The sequence below is a fragment of the Anas acuta genome, chromosome Z (genome assembly GCF_963932015.1).
Source record: "Anas acuta chromosome Z, bAnaAcu1.1, whole genome shotgun sequence".
In the NCBI taxonomy this organism is placed as follows: Eukaryota; Metazoa; Chordata; class Aves; order Anseriformes; family Anatidae; genus Anas; species Anas acuta.
The window spans coordinates 62,818,723-62,843,595 of record NC_089017.1 but is presented as its reverse complement, the minus strand read 5'-3'; the positions used below and the strand labels follow the sequence as shown (position 1 = coordinate 62,843,595).

General features: G+C 41.2%; 1 protein-coding gene and 1 long non-coding RNA gene across 2 annotated transcripts in view; one reads left to right on the top strand and one right to left on the bottom strand.

The window, feature by feature from the left end:
• MTAP (methylthioadenosine phosphorylase) overlaps positions 1-7,692 on the bottom strand; it is a 48,472-nt gene extending 40,780 nt beyond the window's left edge. The window contains exon 1 of the mRNA XM_068666667.1: positions 7,625-7,692. Within this exon, the coding sequence (XP_068522768.1) occupies positions 7,625-7,648 (24 nt within the window). The 5' untranslated portion in view covers positions 7,649-7,692. The remainder of the gene's footprint in view (positions 1-7,624) is intronic.
• LOC137847944 (uncharacterized) lies at positions 2,327-6,403 on the top strand. The gene is made up of 2 exons (XR_011091126.1): positions 2,327-4,362; positions 5,358-6,403. It is a non-coding gene; the product is annotated as an uncharacterized lncRNA (long non-coding RNA).
• Positions 7,693-24,873: the final 17,181 nt, after the last annotated feature.

Below are 24,873 nucleotides of genomic sequence, written 5' to 3'. Positions count from 1 at the left end.
TTTTTTTCTACTTCTTTTTGAATATGAAAGCTCACTGTTTAAATAGTATGAAAGGAATAAAATATAAAAGTATAGACCCTCAAAGGGTCATCAAGCCCAACTCCTGACTCCACACTGGACCACCCAAAAATCAGGCAGTATATCTACGAGCATTGTTCAAAGGTTTCTCTGACAGGCCTGGTGCTGTGACCACTTCCCAGGGAGCCTGTTCCTGTGCCTGAAGTTTGTACCGTAGCTGTCCACAGAGGTACCTAGCTTTCCAGTTTCATACTTGTGGAGTGTCAGTACTGTGTGTTTTTTACAGGAGTGTTACTCTGTATAAAGTTGTGTATATGACTTGTGTAAATCTGGACAGCAAACAGAAAACTCTGCTCATGCTGAATTGGTAATGACTTGGATACTTAAGAAATTTTGAGCTGGAAGCATAAAAAAAGCTTTATTACATGTAGTTTTCGAAGATGTCCAGTCTGAGCCACTGTTTTTGGCACATTCCAAACAGCCCATATTCAGAGTCATAAAAAGGATATGAAACACTGTCTTCTTCCAGACAAACTAAGAACTTTTACAGATTTCATACAGTGCTTATTTCAATTTAGCAGTTGACAGAACCAGCAAGGAAAATGTGTGTGTGTGTATAATATATAAATGAAATTTTGCACTTCTTCAAGTCAACTCACTGTAAACCAGCAGCTACATCACAACAGTAATGCATTCCCATTACTTGAACCAGCTAATAACCTAGGCTGAATTCGGCAGCAAGCAAATAAAGCCGGGAACTCCTAGTAATCTTTGTGCACAAAGACCGAACGAAGACTCAGGAGTGAGTAAGTATAGGCCGGTGATCCGTTCGGTTGGGGTTGGGTATCCTGGAGCGTGTCGCTGTGAGACGTCCAGCAGGACGGAGCGAGTGTGGACCCCTTGGTAGTGCGGTTCCCACATCCCGCGAGGGACTGGGCCACGAAAAGGGGGAAGCGATTCGTGCGTGTGTGTGTGAAGGCGCTCCAGAAGATGAGACAGAAGAAGAGTAAGCCTTCTGGTCCCATGGGAGGGGTAACATCTGATGTTAGGTTACCCTGGGATTAATGATTAAAAATTGGGAGGGTTCCCCTTTTAGGCGGGGAAGGAATAAAGTAAAAATGATACATTCTTGTGTTGAAGTTTGGGGTGGTAAACAGATTCGAGGAGACCACCTTTACTGGCCTGTATTTGGGTCCTTTGAAGATTGGGTTTGCCAGGCCCTAAATATTTATGTAAACTCAAAGGAATCTTTTAGGTTGGAAGAAAGTGAATATGCACATTTGTGGATCAGCTTGGAAACTCGAGCCAATTTATATCCTATAAAAGAAAAAGGAGGGGATGGGAGGCACAAGAAAAAATGAGAATTAGAGATCCCAGCCCCACTGCCTCCCTATATTCCACCACCCCCACCTGCAGCCCCTCCAACTCCCGGGCTTCTTAATCTGCAACCTCAGGGAGACGCCAATAACAACTCTGATTCTAACACGCAGGGACCAGTGACTAGGAATATGTGGCCGTCCCCATTAACTCCGGGGATGTCCAAGATTTTAAGAGACAGGAGGAGGGTAAGCGAGTGTATATATAAAAGCCCGGGCATTTTTGTTAAAGTGTTCTTTTATACATATGTTAATATGTAAATATATAAATATAAGAACTGCCATTGAGGTGTATGTCTAAGGGAACAAAATTTGCCCAGGCATATTATCAGCTCATCAGGTTTAAATGTCCCCAGTTTAATTGTCTACAGGCAGTTAACTTACAGTGGTCTGATTTTACTTGTGTATCTATATATTGTGGATTTTGGAGGGATTGGGATTGACTAGTAAAGAGCGTCTAGGAAAACGGTGGCATATTAACCACTGTAGATTACAATAGGAAAAGTTCAAAGCAAAGAAATCCCGAGGAAAAGCCCCCTAGGATGTATACTAACACATTGGAGAGATATAGTGGGGTGAGAGGGTACAGAGAGTAAAAGAACCCTTATCAAATATTGTAATCAGTGGTGGCCACTTTATAAACTAGAGGATGGAGCGGAGTGGCCCCTAAACGGAACTACTAATTATAACACCATATTACAGTCAATGTTGTTTTGTGGAAAGAAGGAAAACAGGATGAAATGTTGTATATTGATGTTGTTTCAGCATCTTGGAGGGAAAAGGTACGGAATTAAGTTGGCCCCTGACTGAGCCTTTGATGTCAGCATTAGAAAAGTAAAGGCTAGAGAAAGATAAAGGAAGTGTTAAAAGGTTTGTTGAAAGCGTTAAAGGTATTCGAAGTTGAATGAGCAGGGAAAGGTGATGTAGCATTATCTAAGTAACAGTTTAGAAGTTTTGGTATATTTGCTGTGGTGTTTGTTCAGTTTCCCAAGCATCGGGGAGGGGGGAACAGCCTGCTCCACCAGGGGCCTCTCCAGCGGCCGCAAGGGGGCTTCGGCTCCAGAGCCTGGAGCGCCTCCTCCCCCTCCTTCTGCACTGACTTTGGTGTCTGCAGAGGCGGGGGGGGGGTTCTCGCTCTCCCAACTGCTGTTGAGCAGCAGGTTTTTGTTTGTTTCTTTGTTTGTTTGTTTTCGTGGATGTGCTCTCACAGAGGCACAGACTGTGTTGCTATGGATTGGCTCTGGGCAGCAGTGGGCCCCTTTAGGGCCAGATGAAATTGTCCCTTATCTACCACGGGGAGGTTTCTGTGTGTTTTTTTTTTTTTTTTTTTTTTTTTTTTTTCACGGGGGCTGCCACTGCAGTTTCCCACCCCCACACCCCTCACACCCCCCGAACCTTGCCATCAAACCCAATACACTGGGGCAGTTAGGTCATTACTGACTTGTAAAGTATCAGGGATTAAATTAACTAATGAAACCCTAAATGTGATGGGGGTAGAAGGGACTGGGATAACAGTGCCACTTTTGGGGGATACCAAGCTGAGACTAGGAGATAAAATGATCACTGGGCAATTATTGTATGTATCCAAGGCAGAGACTAACTTGTTGGGAAGGGATTTGATGATTAAATTGGGCATTCAAATAGTAAATTGTTAGACTGGAATAACAGTGTTATTAATGGAATGCTCTCTGGCCCTGAGAGCAAACATACATGGATATTCACCTCTGACTGGAAAGACCCTGAAATGGGGGCGGAAGCAACAATATAGGTGGACAATTTTACCTCAGGGGTTTACAGGGCCACCTATCTATTTGGGTAAATTCTAAAAAAGATTTTGGAGCAATTACAACCTCCCAAGGAGGTATTAATGTTACAAATATGTGGATCATTTTAAGGAAAATTGATACTCCCTGATGGGAGAGAAATGCTGAATAAAGGGATAATGAGGCAAACATTAACTGTTTTACATCAGAAGAGTCATTGGGAGGTGCAAGCAATGTGTGATGTTGTTCTAAGAAAGCATGTCTGTGTAGTAATATATACTTTAGGGAAGCACACATGCAGAGGATGTACTACTATATGTCAAAGGGTAAATAAAAAGGTCTTCTGTAACCTATCTAGAGGGGGACGGGAGCCAGGGCTTTGACCTTTCCAAAGTATACAGGTAGACTTTACTGAGTTACTTGTTTGTCCTAATTGACCACGTGACTGGATGGGTGTAAAGCTTTACTGCAAGGATTAAAGCAGGCCTTAGAGATTGCGTGGGATTTTCACAGCCCCTGGCACCCCTCCTCTTCTGGAAAGGTAGAGCGAATGAATGGTGAAATTAAGAAACAACTAACAAAACTTGTGCTGGAAACTAAGGCTTCTTGGGTAAAATGCTTACCCCTTGCACTGTTAAACATATGGACGCAGCCCAGAACTGATGTAGGAATTTCTCCTTCTGAAATGCTATATGGTATGCCCTATGACTTGGAATTGCCACTTGATCACCCTCAATTCTAATTAAGACTTGGAAAGAGACTTCTTTAACACCACGATGGGGAAGGCCCCTATGTTGTTTTGCTTACTACAGAAACAGTCGTCTGGACTGCGGAGAAAGGATGGACACATGCCAGCCGTGTTAAAGGACCCATCTGTGACGAGAAGTGGGAGATCGCTCCAGGAAACAAAGACCTGAAGCTCACTTTGCGACGAACCTGATAAGTACCGTGGGTTAAGGTAGAGGCTCTCCCCTGAAGAACACTACTGCTGCCGAGAACTAAAACCTCGTAGTTGGCTGCAACCCAACTGACGAGTGAGGCAGAGGAGTGAATAAGTGGGGAAAGAAATGGGCCTCAGCCATTCCTATTGGTATTTGGGGGTTCTCGCAGTGATTTCATCCTGCATAGCGACTCAACACCACCCCCACCAACCTTTTAAATGGACTTTAAGTTGATTTGAAGATCAACAGGTTATTGCAACCCAGGTAACATCGGGGGGGGGGGGGGGGGGAAGTTTTACTTCTACACTATGTCAGCTGATCTCGAGGCCCCGATGCTGCGAATATATGGGATTTTATTTCTGCCCAAGTTCTAACCCGGGAAGGGGGTACTATAAATGCCTGAACGTGTATTATTGTGCATACCGGGGGTGTGAAACCATTGCTACAGACTGGACACTCGGGGCTGGTCGGGATAAATTCTTACAAGTGGGATATGGGCTGTAAGGTTGTAACCGACAATTGGATCCCCGTTACAGGTGGTGAGGGCATGGTATAGGGTATACAGGAACCTTCCACGGAAATAAAGAAATTTGCAAGGTTCTATATATAAATATAACAAACTTGGACGATACTAGCTGGGTACTAGGAAAAATGTGAGGTGTCAGATTTAACAAACACAGAACAGATAGGGGAGGACTCATACTAATAAAAAGGAGGATGCTGATAGGCCCCATGAAGTAGGACCAAATGAGGTATTGTCAGAAAGTGTCCAGGGAATCCAGCCTGTGGAAAATACTACAGGGCCAACCCTCGGCAGCCCTACGAGCTCAGGTAAAGTTGAGAATGATAACATAGCTGAGAATATACTGTGAGGGTCATGAATGCCAGCTACCAATTATTAAACAAAACAAACCCAAATGTAACAAAAACACTGTTGATTATGCTTTAGTATAAGGCCTTCATATTATGATGCTATCGGGAATCCTGGGGAGCCCTCCCGCACAAATGAGAACAGCCCTCTACATTGCAGTTGGGGAAAAGACATAAGGGTAACACTAACACAAGTCACTGGAGGTGGTAGGTGTGTGGGCACGGTTCCTAGTGGGAAGTGTCACCTATGTAATATCATGGAGAATGGAAAACAATCAACCAAGTGGCTAATCCCAGCCAACAACGCTAGGTGGGTTTGTTCGTGAGTCGGCGTAACTCCTTGTCTATCACTAAAACTCTTTAATGAGTCTCGTGATTTTTGTATACAGGTGATAATTATACCAAGGATTCCATACCACCCTGAGGATTGTATGTATACCTAGCACACAGTGGCAAGGCATCATCTAGAAAGACGGGAACTGTTCACGGCTCTAACTTTGGCCACCCTAATAATCCTGTGGGGACCAGGGTAGCCTCATTGGTTAAACAAAATCAAGAATTTACTTCCTTATACATTGCTGTGGAGGAGGACCTGACCAAATTGAACAATCCATCTCGGCCCTGGAAAATCTATCAGGCCGTTTTCAGAGGTAGTGTTACAAAATCGTAGGGGATTAGATTTGGTATTTTTTACAACAGGACGGGCTGTGTGCAGCCCTGAAAGAGGAGTGCTATATGTATACTGATCACACTGGAGTGGTAAAAAATACAATGGCAAGACCCAGGGAAGGGTTGGGAAAAAAAAAAGGAAACGGGAGAATGAAGCCCGATGGAGCTGGTATGAATCTTGGTTTAGTTATTCACCTTAGCTTACTACTTTATTATGAACAATAACAGGACCTTTGTTGTTATTAATAATAGCACTAATTTTTGGACCATGTATTTTTAATAAATTGATTGCGATTGTAAAGGGACGTTTAGAAGCAGCACATTTAATGCTCATACATGCCCAATACGAGCTAATAAGTACCAGTGAAGGAATCGAGGACACATTAGTTCTTAGTAGCCAGGCATTGCAGAGCTTCAATGAACAAAATGAGTAACTAAAAGAAAAAGGAGGGATTGTAATACACAATAAATGTTTGTTCATTGTCTTTTGTATTATAAAAACAAGGAGTTCCGTTTGATGAGCGGGAGTTGCGAAGGCTCCCTGCTGAAGTAAGGAGCTGTATAATACTTGGCTAGACACTATGAAAATTCTTTTGCTTAATGTAACAAAAAAGAGAACCCCTCCCCTTCTCTCCTTCTGCATCTCAGTTGCCTCTTTTGTTCAAAGACCCTGCTGCAAAGCTCATGTAACCATCTCCTGATAAGTTGCTAACCTAGTGTATCAACATCCTGCCTTCCTGTCTCATGCTGGGCCAACATGACCAAATATTAAAAAAAAGAAGTTGAACCACAATGCCGACGAAGACTACAGCCTTCATCTTCACGACCACCAGAGGGACAGAGACGACCCCCTAGCAACAGTGCGCGCAGTCGCAGAATATACCAGGATGTGCTGCGTAATCCTGGAATTACCAAGATATAAAAAGGGACCCTGGCGGGGGTGAGGTGTGCGCTGTTGGTGGAGCCGAGACTCCCCGGCAGCCCAGAGCTGTTTTGCTTGCTGTTGCTTACTCAATAAATTCCTTTCTATTATTAATGCAATGCTCTCTGAAAATTAATTAAGGGGGCAACTTATAACAGTTACCATCAATTTTTACATGTTATCAGGAATTTTACAGTGGTCCTAGCCATGAAGCATTTTACTGTAGCATCATCCAGCTCAAACATTGTGAGGAAGAGCAAGAAACATGAAACTTATCAAAGTTTCACACCAGTATGGTGGTACTTATTTCACCAGTACCTAGAAAATGAAAAGCAATTCTCTATGGGAAATCTAAATAATAATTGTACCTAAGTGTATTCTTTCCATAATCTGCTGTTTGGCAAAATTCCTCCCATAGGCTCAAGCATGAGGCAGAAAACTGACAATGTACAATTCGTACTTGTCTATTTAGCAGTGGTTTTAGGCACTAATAAAAATGTCATCACCATCAGTGATGAGTTTTTCTGACAACTGAAAGACACTGAATACTCCTGTATCCCTCTCTAGTTTTTGGACTGGGAGATGAGGAGAGGGAGAGAACAGCACTGAGAAGAGTTTCACTTAAAAGGGAATAAATAAGAAGCTGGAGATTATTTGCAGTTGGCAGATAACAGAACACACTTTCAATGTAAAATAAAAACGTGAAAGAAAGTTTTCAGATGATTTATAAAAACAGCACGGGAGGCTTATGTTATCTCAGAAGAGTGATGGAAGATTCACTCAAAACACAAATCCAGAGCGTCAGCCTGTTTTCCTCATTCCTGACTCAAGCCAGACCCTTTCCAAGCCATGTTTAAGGAGGAATTTTCGAACTTTCCGCTTCATGCACAGGCGGCGCCATGGCTCTCAGTGCTAGCGAGGTCGGAAACCCCCGGGGCGCAGCGCTGCCCGCGGGGCCAGCCGCGTGTCCGTGGTCGTTCATTTACAGACGGGGAAGGCAAAACAACACAAAGGCCGCCGGACGCCGCTTCCGCCCCGCCATGGCACCGCGCCATCTTCTCTCACCTTCACGGAGCTGCTAGCGGCCATCTTAGCGCGATGAGAGAGGGGGAGAGCGGGGGCGGTGCCGCTCTCAGCCCAGTTCTACGCAGCACATCTCTCTTTACAGTAAAAAAAAAAAATCATTAGCTCTACGCTAGAGGGCAGCACCTCTCTCTTAAATATATATATATATATATATATATTTATATATTTATATATTTATATATTTATATATTTATATATTTATTTATTTTTTCAGGTTAACTCTGCACAAGTAGATACCGCCTTCGCCTTATCTCGGAGCATTCCCTTAAGTGTTAAAGACAAAGCCGGAGTCCTATGCTTAGCCGGGTCCCATCGTCAGGATGTCTCTGGTGCGTATGTCAAACATCGCTATCGTCTGGCCTGCGAGCTGTCAATTCTTGTTACATCCTCAAAGTGCAAGCTAAGTAAATGTTTTAGTGCATTCTTATAAGCTTTTACCGTAGAGGCACTTTTATTGAGTCAATGAGGATGGTGGTATGTCTGCACACCTCATGAAGTGACAGCCAGGAGGCTTTCTTTTTAGTACTGCTAGTTGGTGTGTTGAAATGTGACTTTCCAGGAATCATAACTGCATGCACATGGAGAAATGCTGAATCGGTTAGTAAGTAAATACTTTTTTTTTTTTTTTTTTTTTTTTTAAGCTTTGCTGCAGTTTCAGAAAAGAGTATGCAACACATGTTGTGGTATAATAAAATAGTTTGCTACGAGATGCGACATGTTGACTTGGTCTTTTTGAAAATTACCTTTCAGCCTGTCCATATTTCACCCAGATCACACACACCATGTTCCTGGAGACGCTCTGGTTTCTTTGACTTCCCCCTAAAGTTCCTCATTTTGTCAACAGGGGTTGTGAGACAACTGCACCATGAAATCCCTGGAGCATCCTGTAAAGCAGTGGCAAGAAACAGAAAATACTAATTAGTCCTGGGTTTCCAGAAATGATAAAACAAGACCAAAAATTCCATCCGAAACTTATTCCTAATTTATACAATTTGGTACTGAGTTGAAGAGATTTGTTTTCAGTTAAAAAGCAAATAATTTAAAGGCTCGATATGGTTTAAATTGAGTGTGGTCTTTTTAATATTAGTAAATGATTCTGAAAACAAAGTTGAGCACGTTTTTGAAAAACAAAACAAAAAAAGGGGGGTTTCTTTCCGAGGTACATATATATAGAAAGTATATGTGTTTAGCTCTCCAAGCTAAATATAGCTTTAAGCAAGTTAGTGCATATATATAGAAAGTATATGTGTTTAGCTCTCCAAGCTAAATATAGCTTTGAGTTAAATGCTGTATCATTCTATCTTAATAATGCCTATTTTCATATTTATGGTATTCTTCTTGTTGCCACAAATCTGTACATGTAAGAACATTCCAACAAAACATGTAACCTTCCATCTTGAGAAATATCAATTGTTTTGATGTGTTTATGCATTTTTAACATAGCTATAAATATGAGGCACAAGGCTTTCAAAAATAGATGGTATCTTGTTAATTAGAAGTACTTAATTTTAAAAGCATGTGTCCTGTTCTTTCTTTAAACCAACTTTATCAGAGATGACTCAGCCATCCAGACATACCATTCTCACATGCCAAGAAGCACTACTTCTTTCATAATAAATGCCACATATCTGCTAATAAGTGCAAACTCAGGATGTATGTCCTGCATTGTATCATAGCTGAGAAATCTGTTGAGACCTGGGAGGCAGTTCACTGGATTGCAGAAGAAGGATATTCCTTATAACTCAGGCTAGTGCTGAACTTGTGTCAGCTGGAGTTCATTCATGTAAGGTTTAAACATTTTATCTGTCTTCAGTGCATTACAGATCTTCTTACACAGTTGAGATGTTTGTCTCAGATGCTGAAAACATTTCACCACAGTTCAAAACATGTGATTGTATTTCTGAGGAATGGACTTGGTGAAATCACAATTTAACAAAGGCAGAAAGAAGGAGATGGGTGAAGATAAACGGTAAGTTCTTTGGTGCAGCACAGTACAGTTATAGTACCATAGTAAGACAAATTTATCGTATTTTTCTCACTGTAGGTTGGTGTTTCAGTTGAAGCTATGTGTTCTACTTTACTCTCACTGCACAGAATATTTTAGTGAATAATTTTTGGCAATTCCTCCTGTTTAATTTTAGTACGATTTTCCTATGTTGAATTGCTTACAAAAAGTTGTCGTGCAGTACTCTTTTTTTTTACTACAAATATACGCAATCCACTTGCTTTTCTGCTGTATTTTTTTTTCTACTTCTTTTTGGATATGAAAGCTCACTGTTTAAATAGTATGAAAGGAATAAAATATAAAAGTATAGACCCTCAAAGGGTCATCAAGCCCAACTCCTGACTCCACACTGGACCACCCAAAAATCAGGCAGTATATCTACGAGCATTGTTCAAAGGTTTCTCTGACAGGCCTGGTGCTGTGACCACTTCCCAGGGAGCCTGTTCCTGTGCCTGAAGTTTGTACCGTAGCTGTCCACAGAGGTACCTAGCTTTCCAGTTTCATACTTGTGGAGTGTCAGTACTGTGTGTTTTTTACAGGAGTGTTACTCTGTATAAAGTTGTGTATATGACTTGTGTAAATCTGGACAGCAAACAGAAAACTCTGCTCATGCTGAATTGGTAATGACTTGGATACTTAAGAAATTTTGAGCTGGAAGCATAAAAAAAGCTTTATTACATGTAGTTTTCGAAGATGTCCAGTCTGAGCCACTGTTTTTGGCACATTCCAAACAGCCCATATTCAGAGTCATAAAAAGGATATGAAACACTGTCTTCTTCCAGACAAACTAAGAACTTTTACAGATTTCATACAGTGCTTATTTCAATTTAGCAGTTGACAGAACCAGCAAGGAAAATGTGTGTGTGTGTATAATATATAAATGAAATTTTGCACTTCTTCAAGTCAACTCACTGTAAACCAGCAGCTACATCGCAACAGTAATGCATTCCCATTACTTGAACCAGCTAATAACCTAGGCTGAATCTTCAGAATGTTTAGTAACATTTTAACTGTTCTGTAGCAGGTAGGAAATAGTGGTTTGTGAAAGAAATATTTTGAATTGCTTTCATTTCTGTTGACAATATGCTTTTGGTAATTCAATTTTGAATAGTTTGAAGTCATTTCATAGGACTAAGAGATGGAATCCAGTGCAGTGACTGTTCATCAGTAAACTATATTGCAGAAGTTCTTGACCCAGCATTTATTATTGTGAATAGTCAGCTTTCTACAGCAGACATTTGCAATTAGAAGCAGGTGATCAAACACCACCCCACTAAAAACAACAGTATAGGAAAACTCAGGAAAAATATAGTGAACATGTAGTCTTAGCTGGACATATGGTTTTAAAAAGCCACCAGCTACAGGATTGCTAGAGTTTCAATTCACATTTCCTTTCATGACATTTTTGAACTCCTTGAAATGAAATGATGGCCCTGTATTTTCCAAAAGGGTATGCTTTGTACTTCATATTCTAAATTATGGAATGCAAATCCATTTATCTGAATAAAAATGTGTAATCTATTGGAGTTTCATTCCAGCTTTACAAAAGTAAAGGAAATGCACAATGACTTAGACATTCACATTAAAGCTCTTCAGGCTTAAATGTAAAGTTTCTTTGTTTTTATGCCTCGAGAATTGTGGTGAAGGTCCGTATGTGGTAAATACCTGAAAACCCTTAGTAATACCAAGGGTTCATTCTAGTAGTAATATAGTAAAATATGACAGTTTGGTCTTCGCAGCTGTCCAACAGTTTTGGCCATGTGCTTGACAGAGTTTTGAAGTCTTGGCCAAATTCAGTGTAACGTTCCCTTTTTTTGTGTGTAATAGGTACTTAAATTACATGAGTAGTGTGTTATTTACGTAAATATAGAAAACAGTCTGCATGTAAGAAGTTAATTCTTCACAGTGCAAACCAAGGTTGAGAGGAGAGGGTCTAATGTTTCAGGCAACGAATTAGGACATAGTGACCCTTGAGTTTAATCCCTCTTCTGACATCAAATACTCTGTGGATTTCAGTAATTTAAACTGATCCTTCTGCAGGTCATAATCATAATGATTATCAACCTTAACCACGTTAAACATGTGTTCACATTAGCTAGAGTTTATTTGTAAAAGTGCTTTGAAGATGAAAAACACCATATCCAAGGTAAAAAGTCTTACTATTTTTTATTATTACAAAAGTTGTAAAAAAATTAATAGTGCTGTGTACATATAGTTGAGCTTTAAATTGCTTTTGCTAATATTACTTCAAACAAAGAACACTGATGTTAAGGAGTGGTGGAAATAAAGGCTCAGGCAAGACAGGTTTACCTTTCACGTTCATTCATGTAGAACCCAGTGTCATGAGTTCCTATTATGCTGTACTGCTAGCAGACTTTGTTGTTTTCTGCCCTGAAAATTCACACAATTTATTTCAACGATGATGGAATATTACAAACATTGACAGGAGAGCATTCTATCTCAATAGCAGCGAAGACTTGAACAAAGAAGAACCCCATATTTACCATGCACTCTTAAAAAGGAACTGGCTTTCTTACATGCATTATATCTACATTTTATATTTTCTTCTGTGTTCTGTTTGTTGGACCCCGTCTCCACAATAATCACTTAAGGTTTCAACTGACTTCAGAGAAGAACGAATGTGTGTGTTTGGTGTCAGTACAAATTATTTTTAAACATAAATATATTCAAGGCTGTTGTATGGAAGTGTCCAAGCATCCTATTCAGGAGTATTTGAAAGCTTTAGTTTCCAGCTGTTCACTACTATCTACTTAACCTAGAGTTTATTGTTTCTACAGCTCTCTTGTGGAGCATAAAGCTCTGTGAATTCTCAAAAACATGTCCACCAAAGGCTAATTGGAGAAAGTCAAACAATCTTCATCATCAGTGCTGGTCAGTCTTTAAGAACTGCCTCCTAAAAGCACAAGATCAGGCAATTCCAAAATATCGGAAATCAGGCAGGCGAGGCAGAAGGCCAGCCTGGCTGACCAGGGATCTTCTATAGGAGCTTAGACAGAAAAAGAAAGCGTACGGCTGCTGGAACGAGGGTCAGGTGACAAGGAGGGTATACAGGAATGCTGTTGGAGTTTGTAGGGAGAAAATTTGCGGGGCCAAAGTCCAACTAAAGTTGAAGCTGGCCATGTCTGTGGGAGACAATAAAAAAGGCTTTTTTAGGTAAGGAGGACCAAAGAAAACATAGGTCTGCTACTTGATGAGGAAGGTCTTCTCACAGACAAAGACATAGGCAAGGCAGAGATGTTTAATGTCTTCTTCGCCTCTGTCTTCAGTGCTGATGATGGGCTTTGGAACGCAGGGTGCCCTGAGCTGGAGGACCATGACTGCGGGAATGACAAACTGCCAACTGACCCTGAATGTGTGCACGATATGCTACTTCACCTGGATCCATACAAGTCCATGGATCTGGATGGGATTCATCCCTACTTAGAGAGCTGGCTGATGTCATTGCGGGACCTCTCTCAATTAGTTTTCAACGATCTTGGGAATCTGGAGAGGAATTCAGTAGACTGGAAGCTGGCAAATGTTGTGCCAATTTTCAAGAAAGATAAGAAAGAAGACCCCAGCAACTACAGGCCTGTCAGTGTCACGTCAGTGCCTAGTAAAATTATGGAGAAGATGATCCTTGAAGTTATTGAAGCGCACCTGGGGGACAATGCAGTCATTGGTCCCAGCCAACATGGGTTCATGAGGGCTAAGTCCTGCCTAACAAATTTGATTTCTTTTTATAAGATCACCTGTCCAGTCAATCAAGGGAAACCAACTGATGTGATCTTTTTAGACTTCAGCAAGGCTCTTGACATGCTTTCCCATAGGATCCTACTGGACAAAATGTCCAGCGTACAGCTAAACAAAAACATCATACGATGGGTGAGCAATTGGCTGGGCAGGGCTCAAAGGGTTGTGGTAAATGGGGCCACATCTGGCTGGCAGATGGTCACTAGTGGGGTCCCTCAAGGCTCCATTTTAGGGCCAGTCCTCTTCAATGTCTTTATACATGATTTGGCTGTAGGACTCGAAGGTGTTCTGAGCAAACTTGCCAATAACACCAAACGTAGGAGTTGTGAACTCAGATGAGGGTGGAAGGGCCTTGCAGAGAGACCTGGACAGATTGGAGAGCTGGGTTATCACCAGCCACATGAAGTTTAACAAGAGCAAGTGCTGGGTCCTGCACCTGGGATGGGGCAACCCTCGCTATACGTACAGACTGGGCGATGAGATGCAGGAGAACAGCCCCGCAGAGAGGGATCTGGGGGTTGTGGTTGACAGCAAGCTGAATATGAGCCAGCAGTGTGCCCTGGCAGCCAGGAGGGCCAGCTGCATCCTGGGGTGCATCAAGTACAGCATTGCTAGTCAGTTAAGGGAGGTGATTGTCCCGCTCTGTGCTGCGTTGGTGCAGCCTCACCTCCAGTACTGTGTGCAGGTCTGGGCACCACAGTACAAGAAGGACATTAAACTGTTGGAGAGTGTTCAGAGGAGTGCGACGAAGATGGTGAAGGGCCTAGAGGGGAAGACGTATGAGGAGCGGCTGAGGGCACTCATCCTGTTCAGCCTGGAGAAGAGGAGGCTGAGGGGGGACCTCATCGTGGTCTACAACTTCCTCACAAAGGGGAGTGGAGAGGCAGGTGACCTATTCTCTGTAATCACCAGTGATAGGACCCGTGGGAATGGTGTTAAGCTGAGGCAGGGGAAGTTTAGGCTGGACATCAGGAAGAGGTTCTTCACTGAGAAGGTAGTTGCACACTGGAACAGGCTCCCCAGGGGCATAGTCACTGCACCAAGCCTGTCTGAATTCAAAAAGCGATTGGACTGTGCACTTAGTTACATGGTCTAAACTTTTGGGCAGACCTGTGCATTGCCAGGAGTTGGACTTGATGATCCTTATGGGTCCCTTCCAACTCGGGATATTCTATGATTCTATAGCAGTTGAAATGAAGATGGCTATCATTGCATGGTCTGTGCTATGGGACTGCAACAGTTTGCATAGCTCCATCCCTTTGCAACATGAACAGTTGGTTTTCCCTAATTTGCAAAATGTGTATGTATATTCCAGGGACCATTTCAGCAACACAGGCATGCCCTAAAATCCTTTCCAGAACATGACTTTTTTTTTTTTTTTTTTTTTTTTTCCCCTCAGGGAGGAACCATCAAGAACCTGGCTTAATGAGCTTTAAAGGTGTTCAGTGTTTCTTGTGCACTAACCTTACTGAAGAGATTGCACAGTGCACAGACAGCAATTCTGCCAATTCTTTTGGAGGTGAAAGGAGAAGAGTTTTTAAGCTTTCAAGCCATTTACTGATGTAGTATTTTGAAAAGATTCTTTGCAAAGAAAGGCAAGCTGTATGAGATCAGGTATTTAAAAACTACTGCAAGACAAGATGATCAGGTTCAGAACTGTGACATTTGATATTAGTAACACAAGTAGCCTCAGAAAATAAAATATGTATACATTTTAGACAATACAATAAAATGTGTATGTGTTCAGAAAATAAAATGTGTGTAAAATGTGTAATTAAACCATCATGCTTTTCTTCCTAAATATATTGCATGGCCTTAGTGTCCCAAACTGAGTCTTGTTCTTTGGTTATGCCACAGAGAAAAAGGGGAACCCCAGAAGATGTCAGAAGTGATTACAGAACATGAGTGTTATTTCAGTTAATAAGCATGTTGGTCTTCTAGAGTTAAAGAACTGAGTGCTTCTTGCTGATACTGCCTCCATGGCAGTTTTCATACATTCAGTGCATGAATGCATCCTTATCACCTGTTCACTGAAGTGCTTATGAAGTTAGTGTAGTTATCTACAGAATGAGCTGTCTCCCCCTGTGGCTTTTCTGGAACTTGCATGGCTCTTATCTACCACATGCTTCTACTTCTGACATTTTTTCTTTTTTAAACATGTACATCAACTTTAATTCTACACCAATCATGCAAAAATTAGAAGGGGAAGAATGGAAATTGCTGACATAAAATTTCCATTAGTCTGAGTTGAGGTGGAGTTCTGTGAACCACAGATGGATTTTCATACACGTAACTCTGGTTTGATTGCATCTTGGCTTTGTCCTCCTTGGCTCTGCTCAGGCAGAACTGCTGTGTGACTGATAACTAAAAGTTCAGTCCTGATGACTGTAAACTGCACCACCAGTGGACTGAACCTGGGAGGCATCATGACTCAGAGTGTCTGACTCAGGCTGCCCCCCCTCCCCGTTCCCTCCTCGCTGCAGGCAGACAGGTATGCACTGTTGGACTAATGCATCAACCAGTTACTGCATGCCCGTCCCACACAGCCTTGCTGCAGCCCGTGAGCAGTGGGATCGGGACCAAATCTTCACCTCAGTCATGTCTCTACCTGCTCCCATTAAGTGGACTCACAGTCCCATTTCTCTGTGTTTGGACACCTGGCCCGGTGGTCTCACCTCTGTAGAGGTGAATAGGTACGTGGGTAGTTAATGCATTGTTCTGAAGTTTGCTGGTGCTTCTAGCCAACATCTGGATATGATGTGTCAAAGCAACACATCACTCTTTCATGTAAGCCTTTTTCAAGTACAGTTTAAGTCCTTCAGCAATGTGATTTACCTCTAGCAGCAAAATAACCTGTTTTCCTTCCATGAGATTTTTTTTTTTTTTTTGCTAAAGTAGCCTATGTGGCAACACCAGTTAAGCCTTGATGTATGTGTCATCTAGCTTGTTATCCAGCTCTGAATAGCAATTTAACATTAGGCCCATGGATATTACCTGAAAAAGAGGGGCTTTATGTTTCTCCTTTTTTTTTTTTTTTTTACCATCTTCCAAAATAATAAAACATGCTTGAACTAAGAAGGTTACAACTTAAAAATGAGTTTAATTCAGTAACTATTGTAAAATGTTTAGAGTGAAGCCCTTGTGGTTTAACCCAGCAGGTAGCCAAGCATCACACAGTAGAAACCAAGACAGAAGCTTAAGAAGTACTTAGGAGCTTATATATATTTTAGTTGGTCTCATTATAGAATAATTGGGACACTGTGGTAAGAGGAGTGAAATAAAACCCCCGAATCAAAGGACATCTTACTGTCCAGCTTAGTAAAAGGGTAATCGCTTTGAGCCAAGAGATCATGTTTGCTGCTATTGGTTAAGTGCATGTAGTTCATCTTTTTACAGTTGAGACATATGCCATATTTTAAAAGTGTTTTTCCTAACAACACCCAAGTGAGATGGGAAAACTACTTACAGATGATAGGCTAAAGGCTTGATAAAGAAAGAGGTCAGGGTGTTGAAATACTGAAGAGGTCAGCTGGTGCTCAGGGTTTCCACCTGGGTAATCCTCTCATTAATGGGAGAGCTGTGCACTTCATAATGACATCAAAGTGTTCTGAATGCCAAGAGAGATGTCACCCAGAGCTCGTGGAGTAACTTCTGAATTGTCACTGTTATAGGTTGTGTCTCAGGGCAAAGCTGAGCACAAGGGCAGTGCAGTTTCAGGGAGTACTTCTGGCACGATTGCATCTGAAAAAGAAAGGAAAGAATTTCCCCAAAAGCTTTTTTTCCAGGGGAATTCTCTGTGTCCCACCCTCTCAAGAGAACAAAGAGGTTAATCCTCAGAAATCACTGCCCAGGTGTCTGAGTCTCCCTCAGACTCAGGCACAAAGAAAACTACAGTTTGTATGTAACAGGTGCTCCTGTGACAGAAGGAGGTGTCAGTTTTTTGCTACAATTTTTAGCAGCTGTAACAAGTAGAACAGAATTAAATGGAATATTACTGTCCAGGTTGTCTGTCTTCTGACACTATGACTTGCAGTAGCCACCAACACCAACAAGGAAAAATCTTTAATGTAGACAGGCAAAAGAGCTGTTAAATATATATATATATATATATATATACACTATATTATATATAAACATATAACTATATATATAAAGCACTATATATATAGTGCTTTGCTACTGTACAATATATACTGAGATGGTCTTTTCTTTGGAGAACAGATCTGAACAGGCAAAGAGGAAATGAGACAGAAACAGAAGCAATGCTCAAAAATATTTGGGCAATGAAAATACAGAAACAGGATTCATGTCTCCTGACTCTCAGCTCCATCTTCTTTTCCTGAGCCACAGAGTAAATTGCAGGCAACACACTCCCACAAGCAACAACTAATTATGCTGGTCCAAACTGTAGTTTTGAGCAAATTTCCATGAAGAACTCATTCTGGTGCTACTATGCATTCATGACACTTCCACCCTCCCAATTGCTCAGCTTATCTGGGCCGAGAAGGACTTTAAAGTTTTCCCATCTTTCCTCACGGCAATGCTTAAGAACAGACTTAAATTTTAATCCCTTCAGAGAATTCTTAATCAACTTTGGAGAGCAGAAGGAAAGCAGATAGAAGAAGGAAAGAACACAATCATCTCAAGAACTAATCAGCCTAAGTGAAATGAAAGAGTGTGAAATTTTAGGTGTCTGAAAAAAAAGGATAGAATGAACTGTGTAGCAGGTTCATGAGTCCTGTGGAGTCACCACTATGCTTCTCAAAATGTCTTTTTTTTTTTTCCTGTTTTCTGATTCAATAAGAGTAGATTTATTTTAAAACATTCTATTTATAAATATTTGCTCTTTAAGCAATTAATACAAATATTTGGATGAAGAAAGGGAAGGGTTATGCTGAAATAACTGGTTTGTTTTGTTTTATCAAATCATTTGAATTTAACAAGCTTCAGCAAATTGTCAGAAGCATTTAGCACTGTAAAACCCTGCAGCCACAAGGGAGCTTTTTATTTTGATAGTCCTGCCATGGAGAAAAAGCACAGAGTCTAGAAGAAACTCTGTACTGCTTAGACACACTGTAAGGCCCTGAAGGGTTGTTTGCAGTGGGCCTGAGATTTGGATTTGTGGAAAATTAAGAGATGATGTACAGTCTGAGAGATAACATGGGTGAAGAGCACTTTTTGGCATGTCTGAAACAGAATATACCACTGTTTATGGATTCGGATAGAAACTAAAAGAAAAATATTGCTGGAGGATGCATTATGGAGCTAGCATTCTTCAGCTGCTACATGAAGAGACATTTAAAGAAGTAACTCTCGTTGCCCTCTTTAGAAAACAAGTCCTTGCCTTTGGTGGGGCTTCAGAGGAACCCACTTAAACAAGTAGGTAGGAAAACTGCTTACATTGCAACTGATTGCAGGATCCCATGACTCACTTAAATTGTGGGAAGGAACGTTGACAAGCAGAATAAAGAAAGATTGACAGAATAACAAAATAAACAGAAACTTAAGTGTGAGCTACACTGATATCCGGTGTAGCATAGGTATAGAATCACTGAATGATGGCCTAAATGTGCTGCTTACTATTGTTATCAAAAAAGGTGCTAATTAAAAAGTGTGGCAGGAGGGAAGTGGGGAATTGTAAAAGCTCTTGGCAAAGAGCTACTGGCTCAGTGTGAACGGAATGGCTTCAAGCCCATCTCAAAGCCAGCAGTCAGTGCTCCTTCATCTTTGGTATTATCAGCTGTGTCGTAGACTTTTAAGTGAAGTTGGCCTCAAGATAATAGCTTTTATATGAAACACAGAAGAGAATGACTATGGAGGAAAGATTCTCTGAGACATCTCTCCCTCTTGGATTGGACCAACATTGGACAGTAGTATCAGAAGTTAATTGGAGGTGGCGTGACAAATTAGTGCAGATACACACAATAGCAGAATGGTCAAGTATGCCCAATACTTGCTGGGAAAGTCTAGTTTCTTTAAGATATGTGAAAAACATACAGCTGTGCAGAAGACAGAACCAGCTAATACTGCCCTCTTTCCTACCTCTTCTTCCAATGTTAACAGATAAAAACATGTCCTTGTATTATCAAACAGAAAATCCTTCTGAAATGTACTGAAGGCCAGGGTCTGGTATTTTTGCTATGTAGATGGTTAGTTTTATTTTACAGTTAATTGTGTTCTGGTCAAGAAGCAGCTGAGATGTATTTTTTAAAATGCACCCGTAGGTGTTTGACCAAGTTAAAACATACTGAGTTTAAGACGTGCATACATGCTCATCACTGAGGAGGATAATTGCTTTGAGAGAATGGACCTGTTGATCAGGTTCAGCTGTAGAGATATGTTTGCAGTCTATTTTCTCTTAACCCTTTTTCAACAGCAGTAATCATTTCCATCTCTGTTTATCCATGTTGATCTGAATGGTCAACATGAAAGGAAATGAGAACTCTAGAATACTCATTTCTTGTTTCTTTAAACCACAAGCTACGGTGTACCCAGAGAAAAATGTTTATCATAGGGCACAAGAACTGTGGATTTACTTATTTTCCTGACATTTTTTTTAATGTCACATTTTCTACCTTTTTGTACTTTTTACCTTCTCTGTCTTTGTAAAACTTAGATCATGTATTCATAAATTCTTCTCATAATAGTTTGTTTCTAGGCTAAGGATTTACCCCATCTACTTCTGTCTTACCAATTTGCCTCACCAATTCTTCCATCTCTCCTCTTTGACATTTTGAGGGCCAGAGAGGGGAAGCCAGAAATACTGAGAAAATCAACAGTCCTGTTGTAACTATTTCATGTCATTGTGCTACTGCTACTGCCAACATTCTATCAGTACAGTGGCAAATACATATGCACAGCAAATTTTCTCTGAGGAGATCTGTACTGGAGTAAGTTTTAATTTGGATTATTCACTGGAACAATTTCTTGCAACTTTATCATTCTGAGTTAATGCTGTGTTCATATTTTGTCATGCTGTGTCAAAATAAACAGTTTTCTGACAGTCATTCAGCAAACTCCCCTGGCATCATTTGAGTGGCCCTTGCAGCCTGGCAAATACTTCTTATTACACACCTTATTTTCCAACTAGGCTGAAGAAATAGAGTTGACAACCCTCTTAAATATTCTGTTTATTACAATCAATTTTCAGGTATGTCAAGATATTGCAGAAATGTGCTAAACAGAACAAGTAGCTGTTAGGCTGACTGATTAGTATTGGCTGATAAAGGTTCATGAAATGTAAGAAATTATTATTATTCATAAATGTGCCTAGAAACAGTTAATCTGTGCTAATGCATGAACAGGAAAACAAGTATTAAAATATTACTAAGGAATGTTTTTTTTTTTTTTTATGAAAAATATATTGATTCATATGTAGAGTTTTGTTATTTCAGTTATTTACTTATTTATTTATTTTTATTTATTTATTTATTTCCACCATGACAAAATAACATAGAATCACAGAATCATAGAATATCCTGAGTTGGAAAGGACCTGCAAGGATCTTCAAGTCGAACTTCTGGCTCCACACAGCACCACCCAAAAGTCAGACCATGTCCCTGAGAATATTGTTGAAATTATTCTTGAGCTCCAACAGGCTTGGTGCTGTGACCACTTCCCCAGGGATCCTGTCCCAGTGCCCGATCACCCTCTGGGTGTAGACCCTTTCCCTAACCTCCACCCTGACCCTCCCCTGTCCCAGCTCCATGCCGTTCCCTCGGGTCCTGTTGCTGTCCCCAGGGAGCAGAGCTCAGCGCCTGTCCCTCTGCTCCCCTCCTGAGGGAGCTGCAGGCTGCCATGAGGCCTCCCCTCAGCCTTCTCTGCTCTGGGCTGAAAAAACCAAATGTCTGGTGTTACAGACTTTTCATGCAGACCCTTCACCATCTTGACCATGAGCAAGCAGTGTGCCCTAGTGGCCAAGAAGGCCATTGGGATCCTGGCGTGCATTAAAAGGAGTGTGTCCAGCAGGTCAAGGGAGGTGATCCTCCCCCTCTACTCTGCCCTGGTCAGGCCTCACCTGGAGTACTGAGTCCAGTTCTGGGCTCCCAGCTACAAAAAAGACAGGAATCTTCTGGACAGAGTCCAGCAGAGGGCAACAAAGGTGATAGGGGGCCTGGAGCGTCTTCCTTACGAGGAAAGGCTGAGAGACGTGGGTCTGTTCAGCCTGGAGAAGAGAAGACTGAGAGGGGATCTTATCAATGTCTATAAATACAAGAAATGTAGCAGACAGAGGGATTTGGCCAACCTCTTTTCAGTGGTTTGTGGGGACAGGACAAAGGGTAATGGCCACAAGATGGAGAACATGAAGTTCTGCACCAACATGTGAAAGAACGTCTTCACAGTGAGGGTGATGGAGCACTGGAACAGGCTGTCCAGGGAGGTTGTGGAGTCTCCTTCTCTGGAGATATTCAAGGCCCGTCTGGATGCCTACCTGGGCAGCCTGCTCTGAGGAACCTGCTTTGGCAGGGGGGTTGGACCCGATGATCTTTTGAGGTACTTTCCGACCCCTACAGTTCTGTGATTCTGTGATCTTTGTAAGCCTCCTTTGGACACTCTCTAATAATTTTATGTCCTTCTTATACTGTGATGCCCCAAACTGCACACAGTGCTGGAGGTGAGGCCACACCAGTGCAGAACAGAGTGGAACAGTCCTTTCCCTCAACTGGATGGCACTGCTGTGCCTGATGCACCCCAGGGTGCAGCTGGCCCTTTTGGCTGCCAGGGCACACTGCTGGCTTATATTCAACTTGCCATCAAACAGAACCATGAGATGTCTTTTAGTGGGGAAATACTCCTCTAAGATAACAACAACAACAACAAAAAGTCAAATGCCTCTATTATTATTACTTTAGCAATGAACACAATCATTTTTATTTTGCTATACTAGAGCTCTTCTAGAGAAGGGGTCATATGAAGCATGAAAGAGTACAAAATTTCTTGCAAATCTGAAGACAGTTGTGGGGCAAAATGGCTGATTATATCACAGAACAAATCTAACCTAAACAATTAATAAGTTCACAATTTACCATTGGCTAAATCAAAACTTTTTTTAAGGTAAGAGGGTACCCAATGCTAATATCTAGCTGATGGATAGCTCTTGGGATGTTAGATAGTGATTTTCAAAATAATAATAATAAAAAAGACTAAATAGTGTACAATAATGCTAGAGTGACTGTATTACTTATGCTAAAATGATAGTTTATGAGAAACTGGCAAAAATGTCTAAATAAATATAAATCATTTCTTATGTATTCAAACAAATGTGACTCATAACTGCCAGCAATAAGTGAAGTATGAATGGACTATTAACATCTGCTGCTCTATTCACATATACAAAGAATCAAATGTGTTAACAGTAACAAGTGGCTTACACCCAAGAACTGAAAGTAGGCTTCTCTGCACATAAACACACTGTAAATGTCATATTAAAGACTGTTGTGGTAAAGAAGCTTCAGGTTGTCTATTTCTTTAGCACAGACTTTGGTCTTATGCATGTATAATGGAGATAGATTATTCTTAAACCAAATTTGTTTAGGAAAAGAGCAACAAAATTATATAAATCTGTGAACACAGTCCATCAGCTGTGATTAGGAAAGAAGGCTGAAGTGATGAAGAACCACTCTCTTTCACCTTTGTACTGAAGAGATCTATCATTTAAGTAAAACATATGTTGCTATGAGAGAAATGATTAGCAAAAACAGAATCTGCTTCTCTAAATCTTAATCATTCTCTGCAGGTTGGAAATACTTTAGTCCAAATAATCTGCTATGTTCAGAGAAGAAAATAAAGACAGTGTTGCCTTAAATTTTCTTCCATCAAAGAAAAGAAAAAAAAAAACAACACACCAAAACAACAGCAACAACAACAAAAACCAACAAACCCCCACACAGAAAAAGAAACAAATAAAAAAAAATACAACACCCCAAATACTTCATCCCCTCAAGCTTTTGTCTCTGAGCTCAGCCCACTATATTTTCTAAGAATCCATTAATAAAATTAACATTGTCATGCTACATGACTGACAATCATCAGCACTATTTGTGTGTTGCTTTGATTTGATATCACAAGCAGCAGATGAGAATGTTACTACTTCAAATAAGAATCACAGAATGGCTGAGGTTGGAAGGGACCTCTGAAGACCAGATAGTTCAAACCCCCTGCCCAGCAGGATCACTTAGAGCACACTGAGCTGGGTGACAGACAGGTGGGTTTTGAATATTTCCAGAGAACGAGACTCCACAACCTCTCTGGGCAATCTTTTCCAGTGCTCTGTCACCCTCACAGTAAAGAAGTGCCCTCTCATATTCAGCTGGAACTTCCTGTGCTTCAGTTTGTGCACATCGCCTCTCGTCCTGTCACTGGGAACAAATGAACTACTACTGATCACCTTCTTACCCTCCATGTGCTTGGACATGATTTCCAGGATGAGCTGTTCCATCACCTTTCCAGGGATGAGGTGAGGCTGACTGGCCTGTAGTCGCCTGGATCCTCCTTCTTGCTCTTTTTGAAGACTGGCATGACATTGGCTTTCTTCCAGTCCTCAGGCACATCTCCTGTTCTCCACAACCTTTCAAAGAGATGACAGAGAGTGGCCTTGCACTGCTGGGTGCAACCCATCAGGGCCATGGATTTGTGGATGTCAAGTTTGCCTAAATGATCTCTGACCCAATCCTCCTTGACCAAGGGAAAGTTGTCCTTTCTCCAGACTTCCTCTCTTGTTCTAGGGCCTGGGATTCGTGAGGGCTGGTCTTAGCAGTGAAGGCTGAAGCAAAGAAGGCCTTTGGTAACTCTGCTTTTTCTGTAGCATTTGTCACAAGGGCACCCACACCATTCAGCAGTGGTCCGACATTTTCCCCAGTCTTCCTTTTTCTACTTGATGTATTTGAAGAAGCTCGTTTTCCTTGCCATTCCTTACCAGATTTAAATCCAAATGTGCCTTGGGCTTTCTTGTCACATCCCTGCATGCTCTGACAGTGTCCCTATATTCCTCCCAAGTAGCCTGTCCCCTTTTCCACATGCTGTTTGAGTTTTCTGTTTGAGTCTTCTGTTTGAGTTTTGCTAGCTGAACTGTTTCTTCATTGACCACTTGTGCAGCTTAAAACTTATGAATAATTATATCACTTTTCTTCCAAGTCACCTGCTGTAAAAATCATGCATTTTATGACTGAAATAATGAAAACCTACAGCACTCAGGTTAGATACAATAGGTTATTTTCTAAAACATTTGGCACTTGTGAAGGATTTTGAGATAAAATTTATATTCATGGTGATCAAGTTACTTTTTCCTTACATGTCCAGATGATTGTTTTATATAACTGAGTCATCAGGACCATTAAATCCACATTGATCTTTAAGCATGGAAGCGATTACATCGGGTTCAGCACTTGAAGTTATGTACTGAACCAACCAGCCCCCGTTTAAGCAACATATATTTGTGCAAAACTGGAGGAAAAAGTTAAAAACCACCCCC